The sequence below is a fragment of the Melospiza georgiana genome, chromosome 7 (genome assembly GCF_028018845.1).
Source record: "Melospiza georgiana isolate bMelGeo1 chromosome 7, bMelGeo1.pri, whole genome shotgun sequence".
NCBI classification, from domain to species: Eukaryota; Metazoa; Chordata; class Aves; order Passeriformes; family Passerellidae; genus Melospiza; species Melospiza georgiana.
The window spans coordinates 644,119-665,999 of NC_080436.1; the positions used below are offsets into that span (position 1 = coordinate 644,119).

Consider the following 21,881-nt stretch of genomic DNA (forward strand, 5'->3'; position numbering starts at 1 on the left):
CCCCTGCACGCCGTTCTCCGCCCCATGGCTAGGGCCTCTCCCCACTGCGCATGCGGGGCGCGTTTCGTCCGGCGGTCCGAGGCCGCCTCCGCAGCCATGTCAGCGCGGGGCCCGTTCCGCAGCCCGCCCTCCTTCCCGCCGCCGCTGCGCTTCGGGCAGCCCGCCGTGTTCGGCCAGGGCGGCGGCTCCGCCGGCCTTCCCTTTGCGCCCGCCGCCACCTTCGCGCCGCCCTACGCGCTGGGACAGGCTCCGGCCCCGGCGGGGAACGCGGGATTCAGCTTCAGGCCGCCCACCAGCCTGGGCGGCTTCCCGACCTCCAGCGAAGCGTCAAGTGGGGGCGGCGGTGTCTTCGCCGCTCCTGAGTTCCGCTTCAAGGCGCCCGAGAGTGCCGCCGCCTTCAAGCCTCTGTCAGGCGGCGAGGCGGAGAAGGGCCCGGCTGCCCCCGCCGCCTTTACTTTCTCGTCGTCCTTCGCCTTCTCGTCCGAGACGGGCCCCGAGGCGGCGGTGGCGCGGGAGCCTTTCTGTTTCTCACGTCCCGTTGCCGCTTTGGGGCGGCCGGAAGAGAGAGGTCTGAGGGTGCTGCCGGAGGATCCGGGGGAGCCGCCGTCCAAGGGGCTGAAGCGGAAGGAGGAGCGGGAGCGCTCGCCGCGGCGGGCGGCGGCGGGCGGGCGAGCAGCGGCGCCGCCGGAGAAGCGGGCCGTGATGCTGAGCCGGCCCCGCGGTGGGATCCTGTTCGGCCGCACGCTGGAGGATCTGCTGCGCAGCCAGGCCCGGGAGCAGCGGGAGCGTGGGGACGGCCCCGAGGCCGAGCGGGGACCCGCCGAGGAGCCACCGCCGGCCGAGGCTCGGGAGCCCGCCCGAGAAGGTGGGCGGGGGTCTGGTGGGGGGCAGCCCTGCCGCCCGGGTGTCTCCCCGCTTGCTGACTGCTGTCGCGTTCCTTTTCGTCGCAGATGCGGCCCCCGCCGCCCCTCCTCGCCGGAGCCGCGGCAGCGAGAGCACGGAGGGGCTGGGGGGCCTGCCAGCCGCCGAGCTGACGGCTGTCCAGTGCAAGAACATCCCTGACTACCTGAACGACAGGACTGTGCTGGAAAAACACTTCGGCCAGTTCGCAAAAGTTCGCCGGATCATGACCAGGCGCAATAAAAAAATGGCTGTTCTCCACTTTTTTGATCATGTGAGTATCAGAAGTGGCATAACTCTTGGAAGTTTTCAGCCTGGAGAGGCCTCCAGGGGTACCTTAGAGCCCCTTCCAGTGTCTTAAGGGGCTTACAAAAAAGAGAGAAAGCAACTTTTTACAGGGACAGATTGGAAGAGGACAAGGGGAAACAGTGTAAACTAAAAGAGGAGTTAGATGCTAGGAAGAAATTATTTGAAGGTGATGAGGCCCTGGCACAGGTTGCCCAGAGGTGTGGCTGCCCCATCCTCGGAAATGTCTGAGATCAGGTTGGATGAGGCTTGGAGCAGCCTGGTATAGTGGAACGTGTCTTTGCTCAAGGCAGGGGGCAGGGAGATGTAGCTGAATGGTCCCTTCCAACCCAATCCAGTTTCTGATTCTATGAAGAAAGACTTATATCTGAGTGCTTGGGGTCGGGCCAGCAGTAGTGAAAACTACACTCTTGTTTGAAGAAAAGCAACACTTTGTTGTGGAGACCAATTCAGCTGATTGCATGTGGGTCTTAAGTGAAGTTAAAATGCAGCAACCAGAATTTTTTGGGGATTAGTAAATGTTTCTCTTGCAAAGGCTGCACTGTGTGTTTCTGTGTTGTGATGCCAATAGGTTTCCGTGCTCTTCTTTTGTTTCCTTTCAGTCCTCTGCAGTTCTGGCCAGAAAAAAAGCGAAAGAGTTGCACAAAGACATAGTAACATTTTGGCAAAAGAAGAAAACAAGTAAGTCTGTGTTTCCAGACTACTGAATGATGTATAAATAGCGTGCCAACTGCTCTTTTTTTCCTTGACGTGCTGAGGATGATATACCTAAATTATCTCTTACTAGGCAATATCATGGTTGAATCCTTGATGCAATATACAATAGCAATATGGTGATGTTCATCTTTGTACTTCTGTCCAGAAGTAGGATATTCTTTAGGGGTATAAGAAAACCCAGTCTGAAATGCCTTGCTGCCTGCCTCAGATCATGGACTGGGATGTGAACTTCTGGCTTTCAGGAAAAGGTTCTGAGAACCAATCTAAGGAAAGTGTCCTGAGAATCTCTGCAGTGTCTGCTGACGTTGCTGTTCTGTGCATCAATAGTTAGACACCTTTTGAACCAAAAAAAGAGAATAACCTACAGAATTTAGAAGTGGGAAACCTGAATTCCAGACCCTGCTTGGTATTAGGGCAAGAGGAGATTGTTCAGTCCCCAAAGGAATACTTAAAATGTCAACTGTTTCCTTTTCTTTTGCTCCATGAATGCAGTGTGTGTGCCTGGAGTGCACCTAGCCCGTGGGTGCACTTCAGCTGCCAGCACACGGATAGTTCACCCCAGCTTTGACCAACCACAGCCTTGCCTTCCAGAAAACAAATAGCTGCTGAGTTGTCTCCTCGAAATTAACATCTTGAAGCAGCAGCTCTAGGGCTGCCTCTTTGCCCGTGTAGTTTTATCATGGTGTTATGTCTATGGCAGCATTCCAAAATAACTATTCTTGGAGGGTTCAAGAAATCCAGCTGGAAAAATACAGGTAGAAAAATGGTCTCTGGAAGAAGAAATTCTCCCTTCCTGCAGGTGTTAATTCATGCCAGCCTGAGTCTGTGCTTGGATACGTGAAATAAATACTTTCAGTAGGAGCACTTGGAACTGTGATTTGCGCAGGTGAAATGGATTTTGTATCCCATTGGGAGTTATGGCTTGTGGATTATATTGCAAATCTGAGAGAACTGTGATTCAGTTCAGGATTAGACTATTTATTGCTAATTACCATTATTGCTAAGTGATATTGTCTTGAAAAATACTGATTCTTTATAGAACAATGACCTTTACAGCAATTGGTGGAAACTTGGTATAGCTCCTAGTACAAATTGTTGTGGAAGTTTTGCATGCATGTACAAGACTGTGAGTCTTAGTTTTCATCACCACCTCCATGGGGTAAAGAAAAAGCTATTGCTTAAACTACTTGGCAGGTACCTGGTTTCATATTTATGTGTGATTTCAGGTCCAGCAAAAAGGGAATTTTCATCCAAGGAGAAGAAAGCAGGTGAAGATGAAGGAAGACAAAGCAGTGAAGAGCAAAGCTATCAGCATTCCCCTCTTAGAAAACCTTTAATAAGATCTTCTGCTAGCAGTGTCATGCCTGGGAGAAGGTATGTCCTCCCCTCTGGGAATCCACCTGGCAGGATATGGGGAGCTTGGCGAAAAACAGTGATCACTGTGTGCCAAATATAGTCACGTTCTCTTCAGGGAGGCTGCTTCCCTTCTTTTCTGATTTGTCTGAATTAGAAGCACTCAGCTCTCACACTTTGTCAGAAGGATATTCCTAATGGCTTACTAGGGTCTTTTATTTTGGTGAAAGTTGAGGCATGAGGGAAGCGAACAAACAGTGCTGAGCCCAGCTAGGACTGAGCAGTAATGACACTGTTTGTGGTTGTGATACAATGAGCTTCTCAAGCAAGCAGTTTCCTTTGGAGGCAATTAGAGCTCTGTGGAATGAGGGTCTCATTTTTGGAGTAGTTTGGATCATTGTCTCACTTCAAGTGAGAAGTCTTCCTGGTTGATGGCAGTCACAGAAGTGGCAAGATTGTAATCTTTGTCACACCTCTAGTCTGACAAAAGTAATTTGATATGTGTAATCACATAACTATAAAATTAGTAATATGTTATGAAGGAATCAGTATTCCTTGATTTAAAAAGCATGTTTGTGTTTGACCGTGTAAAATCTTTTAATAATCTCTGTTGCTGTAGAAAGAAAATTGGGTTTGTCTCCAGCAAGCCAGTTCCTAACTTAAAATACAAACTGCTGTGCCATAGTGTTGCAAAATGCTACAAAATCCATCCATTTCTGTCTCCTCTATGACACTTTCAGTAAGTCCTTTTCTGTTAGGACTTTCTCCACAATGCCAGAACTCTTGGCAGCATTGTCAGGGCAGCGCTGAGGATTTAACCAGATTGACTCCCGGAGCTGGTGTTAGCACAGCACATCCATACATTGTTCATGTTTCCCTGTGAACAAAATACTCTTCTGAAGAGATGCTGGCATCCTAAATAGCAGTGAACTGATTGAGACCAGGGCATGTGCTAACATATTATTATTAATAGAAAAGTCTTCTTTAGTTCTCCAGCAAAGAAGCCTGGCCTTCGAAAGACACTGCAGTTTGAAGCAGAGCTGTTTGATTCCAGTTCTGAAGGGCAGAGCTCAGAGGGCTTGGGAGCTTCGCTGTCATCTCTCAGTAACCTGGTGGGATTGGTGGCTGAGACATCTGAAGAGAGATACAGGCTCTTGGACCAGAGGGACAAAATCATGCGACAAGGTAATTAACATAAGTTAATGAGTGTGTTATCTGCTTCTCTGCTGGAAAGAAGTGTTTGGGTTTTGTGGCAAAGCTGTTGGGATATTATGGAAATGGCTTAAAAGAGAGTTTAATGTGGAACCGTCTATAAAATACTCTCCTAGAGTATTATTTTCTGGTTTTTTTTTTCTTGTAAAACACACAAATCTGTTCTATTTATTGCACATGCAATGTCTTGTGTAAAGGGAAGGGTGAATGTCCATCTTCTGTGAAGGAGGGCACATAGAGAGATCTGCTTCTCTAGAGACTCTTTAAAGGAGGTTACCCAAAGCCTTAACTGCATTTTGCAGGACCACAGATAACAGAATTATTTGAGTTGGGAAGGGCCCTAAAGCTCATCCAGTCCCACCCCTGTGGCATAGGCAGAAACACCTTCCACTATCCTAGGTTGCTCCAAGCCCCATCCAGTCTGGCCTTGAACACTTCCAGGTGTGGGGCTATTACAGCTTTTCTGAGCAACTTGTGCCAGTACCTCTAGTATTTCTCCAAATTCAAATATTACACAACTGAGAATTATTTCAAGAGATGTCCTTTTGTTTCACAGTGGTGATTGTAACACCTTCCATGCTTTTCTTGCAGTTTCGAAACTGATCCTATTTCTAATTTAAGATCTTATTTTTTTTAATATTTATGGACTTCTTGTCCACTTAATTCAGAATTTTGAATTTGCTGTTCTTTAGGACACCAAACAGCATGTGTCTTTTAAAGCTTCGGTCTTTTCAGCAAAACTCACAATATGTGCGATACTTGGACAGGCCTCAGAGTGGGGAGAGCCCCCATCCTTGTCCATTTGTGACTATACCAAAGTTTGGGTACAGTCTTGCATGCTCAGGGATGTTTTGGCACATCAGGGTAATAGCTTATCGTGAAGAAAAAAACCCAAGACCCAAGGGATGCTTAGTGTTTGTTCATTTTTTTCTGTGTTTTTTTTTTAGCTCGAATAAAAAGGACTGATCTTGGCAAAGCAAAAACTGTTGTTGGTACTTGCCCAGATATGTGTCCTGAAAAGGAGCGTTACATGAGGGAGACAAGAAACCAGCTCAGCATCTTTGAATTGCTTCTAGGCACTGATAAGGTATGAGATTCCCAGGATATCAGTATGTCTCATGCTCATTGGAGCTGTCAATATTGTTTAGCTGGTGACAGGGGTAATTCTGGTACAAAAATTCTGTAGGCTGTTTAATTAATGCCTTCGAATTCTGGAAAACAAGATTTGCTTTTTCACTCTGTCATGTCTTTTATTCAATTATTTAGGACTATACTTCTAAAGCTGTAATTACATATTATATGTAATTGTCTATAGCTATATATTGTCTTAAAGGTTATGAGCTTGAGACTAAGTCAACACTTCAATAGTCAACTCCTTACTGAAGTTAAAGGCATAGGTGGGATGAAATCCTCTTTACTGCTTGGAAGTTGTACATATTTAGGTTTTTATTCTTTTCCTCACCTCTTGCAGGTGGATCATGCAGCGGCAATCAAGGAATATAGCAGGTCTTCAGCAGATCAGGAGGAACCTTTGCCCCATGAACTGAGACCCTCTGAGGTACTGAGCATGACCATGGACTATTTAGTGACAAATATTATGGATCAAGGAGAAGGAAACTACCGGGAATGGTATGATTTTGTCTGGAACAGAACTCGTGGAATAAGAAAGGTAAGCACTGTGGGTGGAGGTGTTTGGTGATAAAAAGCAAAAGATCCCATCATGCTGTAAAAAAAGGAAGGAATAAGCAATAGTTGCTGAAATGCTTTGAATTGCAGAGTGACTCAAAGCACAGTGAAATGGGTTTTCCAGTGATAGTGCCAGGTGACTGCACTGTTCAACTAGTTGAAAAATACATGTAATGTGTTCTTTTTCATTCTGTTAGGATATAACCCAGCAACACCTCTGCAACCCGCTGATGGTGTCTCTGATTGAGAAGTGCACTCGCTTTCATATCCACTGTGCTCACCACTTGTGTGAAGAGCCCATGTCCTCCTTTGATGCTAAAATTAACAATGAGAACATGACTAAATGCCTGCAGAGCTTGAAGGAGATGTATCAGGACTTAGCTAACAAGGGGATTTTCTGCAAGAGTGAAGCAGAGTTCCGAGGTTATAACGTCTTGCTGAATCTGAACAAGGGTGATATTCTCAGGTGAGAACAAGACATCATTTGTTTTCTCTCTTTACTTCTGGGAAGAATTGAGTTTAGAATTAAATCCAGACAAATTGTAATGCTCTTGATTTTTATTCTTTGCTGTTGCAAGTTGCTGTTGATTGTTCAGTAGTGAAGCAAAAGTTTTGTCCCTGTCTTTTGTCTCCACAGAGAAGTTCAACAATTTCATCCAGAGGTTAGAAACTCACCGGAAGTTAGATTTGCAGTTCAAGCTTTTGCTGCATTAAACAGCAACAATTTTGTGAGGTTTTTCAAGCTAGTGCAAGCAGCTTCCTATCTGAATGCCTGCCTCTTACACTGTTATTTCAACCAGGTGAGGAAAAAACAGATGGATGTTTTTTAAATTATTTAATGAGTAAGACAGGCTGGGATTTAAGGGGAAATCAATAAAAAATTTAGTAGATATTGAGCCATAAAGATAATATTGTTACTACCTCTTTAGAAGTGCTAAAAAATTTATCAGGACCTTTCTGCTGTGATATGAAAGGCAAATACTGAAATGTTCTTTTTTTTTCTTGTAATTGTATACAAATAAATATTTCCCTGAAACACAATTGGGAAGCAGAGAAGCAGGCCTGAGAGTCCTGCAAAGAAATATGAGTCTGCACTTTCAGAAGACTTTGCAAGGTTTTTTCTGCTGAAGAATCACAAAGGGATATGCTCAAAACAAGTATCATGAAAGAGGAACAGAAACTAGAAAGCAAAGTATTGGTGCATTTAAACATGATTATCACGTTTATTGTACACTTTATGGTTTATTTTGGGTTCTCTCCTAGTAGTTATGTGGCTTTTTCTTTTCCCCCAGATTCGTAAGGATGGTCTCAAATCCCTCAATATTGCCTACACTGTGAGCACCCAGAGAAGTACAGCGTTCCCCTTGGACCACCTCGTCCGCATGCTGCTGTTCAAAGACTGCGAGGAGGCAACTGATTTTATAAGTTATTATGGCCTGAGTGTATCAGATGGGTGAGTGTGAGGAAAGTGATGCCTGGTGGGGAGACTGATGTCAAGCAAAGAGGGTAATGTGGAGGAGCTGTTCCTGAAAGTTGGAAAGAATGGGCCAAGAACAGGGCATGGGTCTCCATAGGAGATAAGGACACAGTTCTGTTTCATGGGAAACTGGCATTATAGTGATGCCTATAGAGTAGGTTGGAGTTGAACAGTGCAAACCAACTGTTAGAGGATATTGGAGGACAGCAGTTCATAGATAACCTCGCTGCAGATAAGTGTCTGCATGAAAAGTGTCTGCCATGAAAATCCATGCATTGTAAGGTGTGTTCATCCAAACTCAGAATTTTGAGAGACTGGGAAAGGAAAAAAATCCCTTGAGGATGCCAGTTAGTCATCTATTCCTGTCAACATTCTGTTTCGAACCAATAAGTTTCAGAATTGAAAACCTGTAGATTACCAGAGTTTTGTGGACATATGCCTGGTTGTCACTTTTTGGTTTTTCCCCAGTGGTTACATGGAGCTGAATCGCTCAGCTTTCCTGGAGCCAGATGGATTACCCAAGCCACGGAAATCCCTGTTTGTCAGCCAGAAGCTCACTGTCTCTGTTGGCGAGGTTGTGAACGGGGGGCCCTTGCCCCCAGTGCCCCATCATGTGCCTGTGTCCAGCTTCAATGGGCAGAACAAATACACTGGTGGAAGCACCTCTGTGGATCAGGCCAGCAGTAGCCAAAAACCCAGTGTGGAAGCAACAGGTGAGAGCAAACCTGCATTTTAGGTACTGCTCAGATTACACTGTCAAGGCAGAAGCTGTTTGTGGCTAGAGATTGAAACTGCATGATAATTTAGATGTAGTGAAAGGACTAGATTTTAAATTGCAAAAGAATTACAGAATGGTTTGAGTTGGAAGGGACCTTGAAGCTCATCAAGTTCCAACACCTGACATGGCATCAAGTTCCACCACCTTCAACTAGACCAGGTTGCTGAGGTGTATTTATGTATCAGTAAAAGCCAAGAACAACCTGATTAATAAAATGTATTTCCCAATTCAGAAAATTCTCTATTGAGCCAAAGTTTGCCAATATAAGTGAAATAACAAATGTTTGACTACTTTGGAAAACCAACTTCCCTTTGCAGTTTGCATATTTTTTATTTGCAGGTGTTTGTTGCCTCTGTGTGTATAAACATGTCAGTTTTCAGGTTAGCTGAATGTATGCTTTTCCGTCCTTGCTGGAATACAGATAGTGTGTGTAGGTGCCAGGTGTGCCTGACTTAAAACAGTTGCTTTGTTGGAAATACATATGCTTGATAATGAGGGTAATGTGCAATTAAATGTTTAAATGTTTTGTATAAAATATTCATAAATGTAAATTAATTTCAGTGATATAACTTTAAGGCAACAAACTGCTCTTATGGGTTTATTTTATGACCTACTGAGTTTTATCAGACAAGCCAGTTTTTTGAAGAAAAAAATTGCTTCTGTTTGTGACTGATGTGGTTTCCTTAATTTTTCTCCTTTTCCCTCCCAAGAAGGAAGAGTGGAAAGCAGAGGTGTGGATTTAGAGGCCACAGCAGTGAGAGTCCAGTCTCCATCTCATCTTCTGCCCTCGCTGTTGCCTCGTCAGCTGGTGCCAGTCTTACCCTCTGCACAGCCCATCTCCCAGCCTGCTGCACAGCCTGAGCCTCCCCCTTCAAAGCCTCAGCCTGGTTACTCAGATGAGGTAGGGAAATCTAAACCCATCAGGAAATATTTGGGAAAGATCTGTGAAATATAACAAAAGGTAACCAAGTTCTTAGGGTATTTAATTTTTTTGTAACATGCATGTATGTCAAAAGAGACATGACAAAAGTTTCTTGCTGTGGGTACGTGACCATTAATGCTGGGTCTTGAATGTGTACCGCATCTACCTGTGCTGTTTTTCTCCCTCCCACACAAGTTTTTGTATGCTGATGCTGAACTGGTCTCAGAGTCTCATTGCTTTGTACAGTACTGTTGTCATATTCTACCTAGATAATGGCAAATTTCAGTGAAGGGTAGACCTGATAATTTGGAATTAAATCAGCTAGAATGGAAGTCTACGGTAAGAAAATACGAGTCTCTCCTCAGTTATGGTTTCCTGAATTGATTTGCCCATATTTAGTACAAAAATCTGCTTTTGTTTCTGTGCTGTTACTAACCTTTTAGATAGTCTAAATAGTCTGAAGTTTGCAGGCTGTTGTGTTTGGTTAAGTTTGCTCAGTTTGTAAGCAGAAATACAGGTGCTGCTGTGAATTACAGTCAGTTAAGGAAGGCTGGAGAACCTTACTCCCAGTTTACTCCTGAGAAGGACTACACCTTGTTTCAGCTGCTTCTTCTGCTGTGTTGCAGGACATTGCTGAAGTGGTGGATGGGCTTGTGCACGATGTCCTCGAAGGAGAGTGCAGAGAAGTGGGCAGAGCAGGAGTAGCTTACGTGGCTGCTGCTATCTGGTAAAGAGCATTTCTTGCAGGTTCTCCTGGAGTCTGTCACCACAGTTGCCCCTTGCCATAGCAGCACCATGTGTGAAGATGGTAAAACTAAGCACTGCCAGGTCTGTGATGGAGACTATGTTACTGATGCAGTGGAAGGGAAAGCAGACCTTTCTTCAGATGTCTGCCACATCCCAGCTCTAGCCTTAAGGGAAGGCTGACCCAAACCTCTGGAAGCTTTGCCTGGTTATGGAAGGGAAGGTGCCCAAAGGGGGACAAGAGGAGCAGGTCCAGATCTGGCTGCTTCTCTGCTTCTGATAAATTTTCTCTCCAGGGCAGTTGGTAGAGTCATAGATGTGGGATGTGACCCAAACAGTTGTTGTTCCAGTGCTGTTTGAATGGGATAGCTGACTCAGGCCGACTAAAGTCCATTCCCTGTGATGTCATGGTCAGCAATAAAACTGGGTTAGAGGAAGAAGTTGGAGATTTGTGGCTTCCAGGGTGGACATTGATTGGGTACTGTCTGGGTATTGCTCTTCCCATGGGAAGTGATGACTGGCTGCATTAACTTTGCTTGATGGGGGAGTGGGAGTTTTGCCCTTATGTATTACAGTGTGTATTTATTTCCATCCACAGTTTTCCTTTTTTCTTCCTACTTCCCTGTCCCAGTGTGGGGAGGGGAGTGAGCCAGTATCAGTGTGTGTGTGCTTGGCTAATGGCTGGAGTCAGCCCACCACAGAGAGCAAGGTGTGGCTGAGAAAATATAGACCTGGGGCTTTGAATGAAACAATTCGGGCTTTGAGAAGTGATTTGCTGTTTCTGCACAGTGCTTCAGAGGCCACCATTGAGGAACTTGTGACTGAAGTGATGGGGAAGATCCTCAGAGAAGTGTCTGGAAACATGCTCAGTGTGGAAAGGCAGCGTGTTCAGGAGGAACGGCGCAGAGTGGAGGAGGAGAGGTGAGGCACTGCTTTGGCTGTGGGCACAGTGGGCTGGGTAGACCCCAGACAATGTAAGGACAGCTGGTGCCAGCCTGAGTCCTTGTGCCTCTGCTCAAGGCCTTTGTCTTTCTGCCATGGTGGCAGAATAGTCTCACCTTGAACTTCCCTGGGATTGTACAGGCAGGACTCCCTCTGCATTCTTGGGTGATCTGCTGGTTAGCATTTTGGTTGCCTCAGAGCCATGGTGAAAATGGTGGGTGGGAAATTTAGGAACTTTAATTTATCCAGAGCTTCCAGAGGGGGACATGCATCCTCTGTATGCAGGAACTTTTCCTTCTGAGCGAGCTACTTGTTTGTAGCTTATTGGGATAAGAATAAATAGAATCCTAGAATAGTTTGCTTTGGAAAGGACCATAAAGATCATCTAGTTCCAAGCCTCAGCCATGGGCAGGGATGCCACTCAGTAGATTGGGTTGCTTAAGGTGTTTTTAAGGGAAACCTGCCTCCATGCAAAGCTGTTTATTTAGAAACCAGATAGAGGGAAATAATTTTAGACAAACTGCATGTAGTGCTTGTGTAACCAAACAGCAAGCTTGCCAACGTAAAGTTTTTCTTTGTCCTTCCAGGCAAAAGCAGGAAAGAGAAGAGTTAATAAAGCAGTTGAGCCAGTTGCTGGGTATGGAATTAATGGAAGAAGTTATAAAGGAGAGTGTTAAAGAAGCTTCAGTCAATGAGTTAAGGTATGTACAATGTGCTGCATGCAGTAGTTTGCTTTCCCAAGAGTTTCCTAAATGTCATGGACTTGCTGTTTGCATCTCAGCCCACTGAATTGGCATCTGCTGGAGGTCTTCACCTTAGCAGTCTTGGTTTGTTTTATTTGGAACTAGATGCGCCTTAGAAAGAGACAGACAAGCCCGAATTGCCCGTTGTTCAGAGGAAGTGTGTGGCCACTTCATGGAGCTCTTTCTGGAGGATGAGATTTTCCAGATTGCCAAGGAAACTCTTCAGGAGCTCCAGTGTTTCTGCAAATACTTACAACGGTGAGTTACCACCCTGGGACACGGCTACTTCACTTGGGAGCGTTGGCATGGAGCAGTTAACAGAGATGGAACTACAACTGTCTGGTTGTGTTCTTTCTGAGACAGTTTTTTCTGTCTTATCTCCTTGATAAAGGTAGACCTTACAGTCTCAGTACCAGCCTCTGCTAAATTACTGTATGTGGGGAGGGGATCACATCTTGTTGTAGTCAGGTAATGAACTTGGTAGGAGATTCCAGCTTCATTCTGTCTGGAAACTTGTAGTAGTTTAGTCTTGTATTGTTTCTGCTGATCACTGGTTTTCCTGCCCATATGCTCAGTGTGTTGTGGTTGTTGTGGTGTTCATTTTACAAATATCTGGTGACAGAGGTCTGCAGAAGAGTTCATTAATGTGACCTATTTATCTGTTCTTTTCCAAAGGTGGAGGGAAGCAGTGGTAGCTCGGACAAAGTTGAAACGTCAGATGAGGGCATTTCCAGCTGCTCCCTGTGGCTTGGATTCCAAACATCAACTGAAAGCACTGTCGCCCAGTGCAGAGTGGCCTATAGCCATGGAGAATTTGTGCAAGAGATTTGTAAACCTGGGGAATGGAGGAAAGCTAGGAATCTCTTGCACAAGGTAAGGGATACTTCCAGTGGCATCAGTAGGAAATCTCGTTGATTTTTGGAAGATAAGTTACCAAAAATTCTTTCATTGTGAATGTTATAGTGCGTTTGCAGAACTGTTTATTCTTAAATAACTTCCAAAATACTCTCTCCATAAATGTCATGACCAAGACTGAAAATCCAAATAAATTTTTCTGTTAACAGCAACATTCTGAGGCCTCTGTAATATTTCCGAGGCCTCAGTGTTCTTAGATTTGTTTAAAGTATGTGTTTATACACATATTTATATACATACACATAAAATATACCACTAAGAATATTTCATTTCCAGATTGAACTTGCTGAGAAACAAGACAGTGCATGAAATGAAAGTTCAGCACTTCTACCAGCAGTTGGTAAGGTAGGTTGGGCTTTGGCTTTAGAAGCATGCTGTAGCAGATGTGTGAGAGATACCAGAAGTGGCCAGAAGGTATGGCTAACCATGCCCGAATGTCTGCTTGCAGCCTTGCTTCTGAGGGTGTTTTGAAATAAGGAGAACAGGAAGTTCATAGAATCATAGGATGGTTTGGATTGGAAAGCGCCTTAAAGATCATTTTGTCCATTCCATCCTCCTGCCATGGGCAGGGACTCCTTTCATTCAATTAATGAAGATGTTGGGTCAGATGATCCTCCTGGGTGTAATTTTAAGGATCTGATTGGTAATATGGGGTGTGACTTTGTACCTGGATGGGATGGGGCCTGGGATGGGCTATGGGGGTAGAGGAGTAAATGAGCTATCAGTGACCTGGATTGTGGTCGGAAAATATTGATTGAGATATTTGAACTGCAGCAGAAGGTCTGGCTTCCCATGGCTCCTCATGCTCTCCAGTGGCCTGGGTGTGTGTTGGATCAGTGTGGAAGTGAAGCAGTACGCATGTGCTCCTGAAATCCCCAGAGTAAGGCTCATGGGTCAGGTTTAGCAGCTGCAGTTCTTGAAGGATGAGGAACAGATCCAAAGAATTAACTGGTCAATACACTATAGTATTGTAGCTTGTTCAGTGCAAGACAGACATTCTTCAGCTGTGAAATAGCCCTGGGGTGGATCTTTTCACCTGTTCTTTTGTCTCTCTCTAAGTGATTTAGCTTGGACTCCCCTGGATCTTGTCTCATTAATCGCGGAACATATTCCAGTTCAACAAGAACAAGTTTTTTGGAAGGCACTCTTGATTTTGCCCAGTGATGATGAATATTCCAAGGATGATCCCAATAGGTATGTTGAAGAGTTGGTTGCTGGGTCCCTTTCTCAAATAGGGCAGATTTCTTTTACTTAGGTAGAAGAAGATTAGTAGTACACAGTTCTTGATGTAATTTTGCCTGTACCATTTCAGATTTCCAGCTTTTTATTTTCCCTCCAGAGTACTCTAAACAATATAGCTGTAATTTATTACAATTATCTGAATTCTTTAACATTGTTTAATTCCTTTTGCTCATACTGAAAACAAAACCGTGATAGATAATTTCATTAAAATTTATAGCTATTTATTAGGTCTGTTTATCATAAACTAAATTTATAGGGTTATGATAGATTGTGGTATCTTAGAGGTGCTGATACTAAAACCCTAAAATGCCAGTTTCAACAACAAAACCTCTCAGAGCCTTATTTTTGGTTTACTAGGATACTGATGGATTGGCTGAAAGCGAAGTTTGTGGGACACAGAAACTGTGAGAAAAATGCTTCACATACAGAAGGCAAAATTCAAACGCTGACGTTATTTAGTTCTCCTGGCATGCAGGGGACCAGAAGCATTAAAGTCAGTGTGTGTATAAAGGTAGGTGAGAACAATTTCATTATATCTAAGAGGCCATAAAAGCAGGGTGAGCTCTTTTCTAGTGGATATTGTGTCCTGTCAGATGGAGGGAGATGATACTGGGAGGGTGTCTCTCCAAATTAATAAAATTTTCAAATTAAGAGGCTCTCAGGCAAAGATATGGGAGTAGGAATAACAGTAGCTTATTAGGAAAAAATAAAAGAAAATAAAAGAAACTATAAAAATAAAAATGCAGTAATACAAAACAACACTGACAGAGTGAGAATATGGCCTGACTCCCTGTGTGTCAGGTTGCTGGTAGCAGTCCCATTAAAGTGTGGCTGTAGTCCTCCTGCAGACACAGGTGTGGTTCTGCTGAAGCAGTGATCCTGTAGAAGGGTGGAGTTTTCCTCTGAAGGTTCAGTAGTGGTGTAGATGGGCCTAGTCTTCCTCTGGGAATCCAGTGGAGAAGAAAGCTGTTCCTCTGGGAATCTAGTGGGAAAGCCTGACTGTTGTGTTCCAAATCTCTGATTATATCCAGCAAGGAATGTTTGGCTCCTCCCCCTGGGCAGAGCACCTCACAAGGGGATGATGTAATTTTATCAGCCATGCAATGACACTCAATGGCCCATGAACAGAAGACATTTCCCAGAGGGAGGACTGGTTTGTGAAAGAGATGACGAAAACTGCTCTGCCTAGTTTTAACAGGTGGCCCAATTAACAGAAGATAACACCCCACGTCTAACAGATGGCATAGAATAAACACACCCAGCCACATCTTGCATTTCCAGCCTAAGACAGACGGATAGGGTTATTGAAAAGGTGTGAAAAAGATGGGGTTTCTTCTCTGTTTTCAATCAGCCAAGAAATACCTGTAGTAGTAGAACCTGAATCATCAATTCCTGGTCCCAAAGCAGGTGCTGAAGCGCACTTCTGTGCTCAGCTCACCTATCAGATGCATCCATGTTGGCCTGACAACAGCTTGTTGTCTTAGGTTGTGTAGAGCTCCAGGAAAAGGATGTCAAAGCTGAGTGGCAGTGATAGTAAACTGCAGATTTTACTGTGGAAATAGCTTTGTTCAGGTATATTTTTGTTGTCATCTTTGTTGCCTATCTAGGTGGCACATGGTGCACTCTCTGACTCAGAACTTGATTTGGCTGAGACACAAAAGGACTTGCTTGGGACCAGTGGCCTCGTTCTTCTCCTGCCCCCCCGAGTTAGCAGTGAAGATGTTGCAGAAGATGATGTTTACTGGCTTTCAGCTTTGCTGCAGCTGAAACAGCTGCTTCAGGCAAAACCTTTCCACCCCATAGTTCCCTTGGTGGTTCTAGTCCCTAGTCAAAAAGAGGAGGCTGCGGAGAAAGAAGTAGAAGATGGTATGTAATTATTTTTGTGTCTTGAAACAATGAATGTTTAGGGCTGCCCAAAGCAGAAGTCTTGTGACTAGTGCAGCCTCTTAGTTACAGTTAAAGCAAGAGGCTATGAAGTACAGCACATCCCAGAGCTTTCCTGAAAGTCTTGAGGCCTTAAGAGCTTGCCAGTTTTGGCTTCCAGTTTTCTTTCACACACAGTATTTGATCCAGAGAGTCTATGGGCAGAGATGGAGGGGAGCAGCAATGCAGTGAATGTAATGCAGAGCATATGGCCCAAGGACATGTGTTCTTACTCTGTGTACATGATGAGTTTTCTTATTTTTTAAGGATTGATGCTCCAGGACTTGATTTCAGCCCATCTTATTTCAGACTACACTGTTGTAGAGCTCCCAGGCTCTGTCAATGACTTAGAAGGCACCAGAAGGGTAAGAACAGCAAGATGCAGGAATTATTTTCCCTTATTTGTGAGTGTTCTATTTTCACTGACCAGAGATCAGTGGCATTTCTTAAAAGGAAAAAAATAAAATACTGAAAACTGCCCTGAGACCAAAATTCATGGATTACCTAAACCCACTCTTGTCTGCCCTGCCTGTGTTGCTGTCCAACAGAGGAGTGCTGGTAAATTGGTGGATAAACCATTTTAGCCTTAAGCTCTTAGTCCTAAAATGCTGAAGACCCTTTGTAGATGTTCTGGCTGCTGTGAGATCATCCAGAGTTATCCCATCTTGGTGGATGGGACTGAGATGCCTCTACCTCTCATGTTCTGTACAGGAATACAATCATACAGATCTCTCCCTGACAAGCCTGGAGTGATGCTCCCCCATTAACCCTCAAAACTTAGGTTTGCACTTCAAGGACTGCCACGGTCTGACATGATATAGTCACCCTGGGCTAATTCCTGTGATTCTGTCCAATTTTTCCTGGATAAGTTTTCAACAACCCCAGCATCTGGCAGCAGGGAATTCCACTGCATACCTCTACCTCATGCGAACAGCCTCTTCTTTGTCTGTTCCTGAGCTTGCTGTGTGGAAATTCAGTTTGTGGCCACCTAGCTGGAGAATTATTGTTGTAAATATAAGTATGATGATGCCTGATTTATTTGCCTTTTGCTGCATATTCTCTTGGAGAATGTTATTCAAACTTAGGGTTGAATCCTTTATGTCCCATTCACTGCAGAGCAGTTTCCAACTCTGCCTCTTTTGTGTGTTGTAGGTCTCTGCGGCTGTGGGCTGGCTGGTGTCCCAGTGTCCTGCCTCCCTTGAGCTCTGCAGCCAGACCCTTCAGGAGTACATTGAGGATGGGATTGATGGAGAATTTGGCAAGCGTTTCTACCATGACTGGAAGGAAAGGCGTTTAGCTGGGCTGCCATCTCAGGAGCCTGGGGCCATCATAGAGCTCTACAACAGTGTGCTGCAGTTCCTGTCAGATGTGGCATCCTCAGAGCACTTTTGTGACTTGTCTTGGCCTGTCACAGAGTTTTCAGAAGCAGGGGGTAACAAGGTGTTGCCTCACGTGCAGTGGAACATGCCAGATCACCTGGGTTGGCTGAAGAAGGCTGTGCTGTCCTTCCAGATCCCATACTTAGATCTGCCTCCTTTAGGCGGTAAGTACTTCACACTCCAATATCTTCTTGGCAGCACATTGTTCTCCAAGATGTGCCTGTGCAGTGTTGGTTTTGTTACAAACTCTTGAAATTTACTCCGGGTTTTTTTTGTTCCACAGCTCCTTGGCATCCTGTTTGCCACATGATTTTTCAGTATGTCTCTCAGATTGCAAGTTCTTCCCACACTCAACCACTGATCCAGTCTCAGGTGGAGAATATGCTAAGCAAAACTTACCAAAACTGGAAAACCAGAGCAACTGGGAACTCTGGTGAAGATGGACCTTCTGTTGATGAGATCCCTTGGGATTGTATCTTGGCAGTCTGTATTGACCATAAACTCAGAGACTGGAAACCTCCCAAACTGCCTGTTGCTCCAGGTATTGTATTCTGCTGTGGCATGCATGATGCTTCTTTTGTGATCGTATTTAACACGTTGCCAGTGGTGCCTTTCCATATAGGAGCAAGTGATGTGTAGCAGGGAGGCAGCTGTGGTCCTGCTGTATTCTGCATGTGTCTTCCCTTTGGAGCATGTATTTAGTATTGGTTATGGCTTAACTCGATCCTCTGACTACAAATGTGGCTCTGGTTAGAGTCTTTCAGCCCTGCCCTCCCAATGGGAGAGGGTTTGAATCAAGCAAAGGCCTAAGAGTTACCCTTCAGAAGCTGTGTCAGCAGGGAGGGCAGGCTCCCACAGTTAATTATGACTTCTGTTGAATAATGAAGCTTGTCCCAGACTCTGTTTGAAATCTGTTTGAAAGTAAACAATTGCTCTTGCCCCAAATTGCCTTTTTAATAATGAGCTGTTCTTCTGAAGGAGAAAACCTGTGCAAATGATAAACGTTGGGTTTGGGTTTATTCACAGAAGCTGTAAGCAAAGATGGTCAGATTCGCGTGTACTTCTTCAAGGAGCACTTAAAGAACTATACTGTGCCTTTCTCGTGGGACCAAGCCAGGCTGCGGACACAGGAGGAGATCCGGCAAGGCCATGAGAGGTGGGGTGCTGAAAAGTAGCATTTGACATCCTCCTTGGGTATATCTGCTTGTGTACATCTCCCTGAAATGATGTGAAGGCTGTGCTGAAACAGAGTAGGAAGTAGATTTTATTTGTACAGAGTTACACAGCTCTCAGAGAAGTGGATTGCTTGGGGAGTACTGAAAGTGTAGAAATTAACTTCTGCCAAAAAAATACCCTGCTGCTGAGGCTTTGGAGTTGTGCCCCAGGTTCTCCATCAACAGATAAATGATAGAGGAGAGGCCGGAGCAAGACCAGCCTCCTGGTAACAGACAGCAGCCACCCTCCCCACTCCCTTCCCCCTTGAAAGCATCCCAAAGCATCCCGCAAATCATGGCGGGAAAACAATGTGAGTCTGAGAAAATGATAGGTTGAGGGGGAAGGATGCCTTAAAGTGTTTGAGATGTCAATTCTAGCTCACTTCCCTAGCCATGTTCAGATGGAAGCCACTCTCTTCTCTCTCGGCAGCTTAGCTGCAGCTCTGCTGTGTAGTGAATGATGTTTGGGGTGAATCCTATGCTCCTGTCAGATTAGTTCCTCTCTAATCCCATGCACAGGTGGTGCTGTGTTGGACCCTGGCACAAGGGCATTATTTCTCAAAATGATCACTTCTCACTCCCTGCTATTTCCAAGCTTCAAGATAAGAAGGAAAAATCAACACACTCATATCAATTAATGTGGTTTTGTTTATTGTTTTTTCCTCCCCTCTTCAGATCAAAGATAAAATCTCCCAAGTCTTCTAAGAAACTGCACAGTATCTCCATGGTGCCAGGTCAGTATGGCTCTGGCATGAGCATGCTGCCAGTTCAGGAAGTGAGCATTCCAAGCACAGATGAATTCAGAGACACATCCTTGGCCCAGGAGCGTTTGTTAGCACAGTTGCAACTGGAAAAAGTAGAAAACAAGAGGTAAGTTCCCAGAGCAGCATCTTTTCCTTGCAGCTTCAGCCCAGGGTTGTAAACAATTTGTACCTTGGATGGAATAGGAAGTTAAACTGTACTAGAAAAGAGCCTTGACTGTCTTGAGTTCCGTCTGATTTCATCAAGGACATCAGGGCAGTTCCCTACTATTTCCTTTGTGCAACAGGGGAACAGTCCAGGATGGTAGAAATTCTTGGAATTCTCAGGAATGGTTGGAAACTCTATGGTCAGTCACACCACCAGAACTGAAGCAGGACAGTGTGTACAGTGGTCTGTGTGTCCCCCAGTGTCACAAATGTCTATACAGTCCTCTCTGGGGTGTCAGTTTGTAGCATTGCAGATCACAAAGATGAAGAACTAAAGCTTTTGAGGTTGGTCCAAGAGGTTTTTGTCTCTTCTGCCTTCCCATAAGTTGAGTCTCTTCAGTCTGTGTGACTCCTCTCTGTACCACAGTCCTCTGTGATGGATTTTGATAGCTGCAGTGGGGCACATGAGACTGTTTTGAATATGGCTGTGGAGGTCAGATACTTCTGAATCCAAAAAACCTCCTAGTGTAATGCACTGGTTACAGGGCCAAAGCCAGGCTGCCATCTGACTGGTGCTCTTGCCCTTCCCATCCAGGTTTGAAGAGCAGCTGCACCAATATCTAGCTGAGGATATGGAGCCCCTTGGGGATCTCCTGGGTCTTCCTCTCTATCTCCCTCAGTCTCTGCTCTCCAGCCCAGCTGCCACCTGCCCCTTGGTGAAGAGTCCCATGTCAGCTGCTCAAGAGGTAAGCGAAGGCAGTTCTGAGCTAAACTAAAGCTCTGAGGAGTGCAGTAACTGCAAAACCTGTAGTGGGAATTACCTTGGGAGAAAGTCTCAGTCTTATCTCATTTCCTTCTGCCCAGGCTGGGAGCCAGGAGGGACACAAGGTTCCGGAGCTGGAGAAAAGCTCTGTGCTGTCGGATAGACTCAAACACCTGCAGCAGCTCCTCAGAGCCACCAAGGAGGCTGAGGCTGCCTCTGAGCTCCACCTCTCTGCTCTGGTGGACATGGTGGACATTTGAGCCAAGCTGAGACATGGAGACTCAGGAAAGAAGTCCAGGTCCAGGTGATTGAACAGATGCACTCGTGGCCATGTTCCGGAACAAGCAGGTGTTCTCCTGGGATGAGAACATGGAGCAGCTGTGGGGCCTGGGCCCTTCTCACATGTGGGGCACAGCGTGAGCGTGTCATGGATGGTCTGGGACTCTCTCCTTTTCTGCTCCACAGGCACAGAGACGAGTCAAATGCTTTTTCTTAGAATGCCTTAAACGACAGTGGTGGTTTTTCTTTCTCCCAGCTCTCATTGTGGGTAAACACAGCTTCATCAGGTTCAGCTGTAGGGTAGCACGGGCCCCTGGGAACATTGAAGCAATTGCTGTCCATAGCCACAGTCCCTGAAATGTTATGTCAGTCTGTGCTTCCTTCATGCAGGAACTGCCTTGGCAGCAGCACTGTGGTTCAAAATTCCTATTCTCTTTCCAGGAATGTCAAAAAGGTCATTCTCAAGTTGGAGCAGCACTTGGCCATGATTTTTGTAGTTCTTGTTGCTCAGTGCAAATTCAGAAGGATTTTTGTTGTTCTGGGCCCAAGTTCTATTTTATTCAAGGTTTTCAGCATTAAAATACCTGAGGTGCTTATTCCACAGATTCTATGTCATGCTGGAAAACAGGATGCTTCTTTCAGTCTTCAGTAAACAGCTATGGAAAAACAATTTTCCTCTTTTTTTTTTTTTTTTTTTTTTTTTTTGCATTACGTTAGGAAATTGAAGGCTCTTGGTTTTGGTTTAATTCCCAGTAAATAATTCAAAGATGTACTTCATATCTGCAGTACTCCAGTACAGTTCATCTTTTTCTTTTTCTTACAAAATCAGCCAGTTTTTCTCAAACAGAGCCTTCTGCCAGGTTGAATATAAATTACTGCACTAAACTGATTATCTTGCCTGCCCAACCCAAGTTGAAATCCTCAGTAGTCTGAAACTCTTTGCCTTCCAAAAAAGTAATATTACAGGTTTTTTTTAAATAGCATTTCATTTGTAGTATTTATCTTAAACCCAAAATAGCAATAGTATCTTAATGCTAAGTTGAAATAAATTTAAATTGGAAAGGGTGTGCTTTAAGGCTGTTCCTGCTCCATGTGCTTTTGTTGGGCTTATTTTGTTGTTTAACTGGTTCCGTGTGAAGGGAAGCATGTGCCCTGCTTTTGATGTTCTCAGTTTACATGAAATTCAGCTGTCTAAACCCACGGAGCTTTGGGAACGTGGCTGATACTATTTGCTGTAAATTGTGTTTTGTACCTAATAAAATTTTCAGTGGCTTGAAAGGTGGCCTCATTCCTCTGTAAAAGCTCATGGTGAGGGATGCTTTCAAGGTGGAAGGGTGTAGGAAGGGTGGCTGCTGTCTGTTACCGGGGGGCTGGTCTTGTTCTGGCTTTTCCTCTATCGTTTATCTGTAGATGGAGAACCCAGGGCACCAGTAGAATCTCAGTAAAGCTGGGATTTGAACCTATGCCTGAAGAGCACA

The 21,881-nt window shown here is 44.8% G+C and overlaps 1 protein-coding gene across 1 annotated transcript; it reads left to right on the plus strand.

Moving 5' to 3' along the window:
- Positions 1-21: 21 nt before the first annotated feature.
- On the plus strand, positions 22-21,675 carry MCM3AP (minichromosome maintenance complex component 3 associated protein). Its single transcript, XM_058028065.1, has 28 exons — positions 22-865; positions 951-1,174; positions 1,809-1,887; positions 3,150-3,297; positions 4,265-4,461; positions 5,436-5,575; positions 5,960-6,157; positions 6,372-6,640; positions 6,812-6,974; positions 7,467-7,627; positions 8,120-8,364; positions 9,140-9,330; positions 9,978-10,078; positions 10,885-11,016; positions 11,625-11,738; positions 11,886-12,038; positions 12,456-12,653; positions 12,972-13,040; positions 13,755-13,889; positions 14,295-14,448; positions 15,545-15,803; positions 16,128-16,225; positions 17,013-17,403; positions 17,523-17,780; positions 18,266-18,395; positions 19,129-19,323; positions 19,957-20,107; positions 20,226-21,675. Exons 1-28 carry the CDS (start codon positions 25-27, stop codon positions 20,382-20,384), a joined length of 5,553 nt encoding a protein of 1,850 aa, XP_057884048.1. The 5' UTR covers positions 22-24; the 3' UTR covers positions 20,385-21,675.
- The last annotated feature ends 206 nt before the right edge of the window (positions 21,676-21,881 follow it).

Excerpts from the sequence above, each read along its gene's own strand:
- MCM3AP (XM_058028065.1), top strand. The coding sequence starts at position 25 with ATGGCTAGGGCCTCTCCCCACTGCGCATGCGGGGCGCGTTTCGTCCGG. Across the intron at positions 6,975-7,466 it reads TACACTGTTATTTCAACCAG|ATTCGTAAGGATGGTCTCAA; the intron begins GTGAGGAAAAAA and ends CTTTTCCCCCAG. Across the intron at positions 11,739-11,885 it reads GCTTCAGTCAATGAGTTAAG|ATGCGCCTTAGAAAGAGACA; the intron begins GTATGTACAATG and ends ATTTGGAACTAG.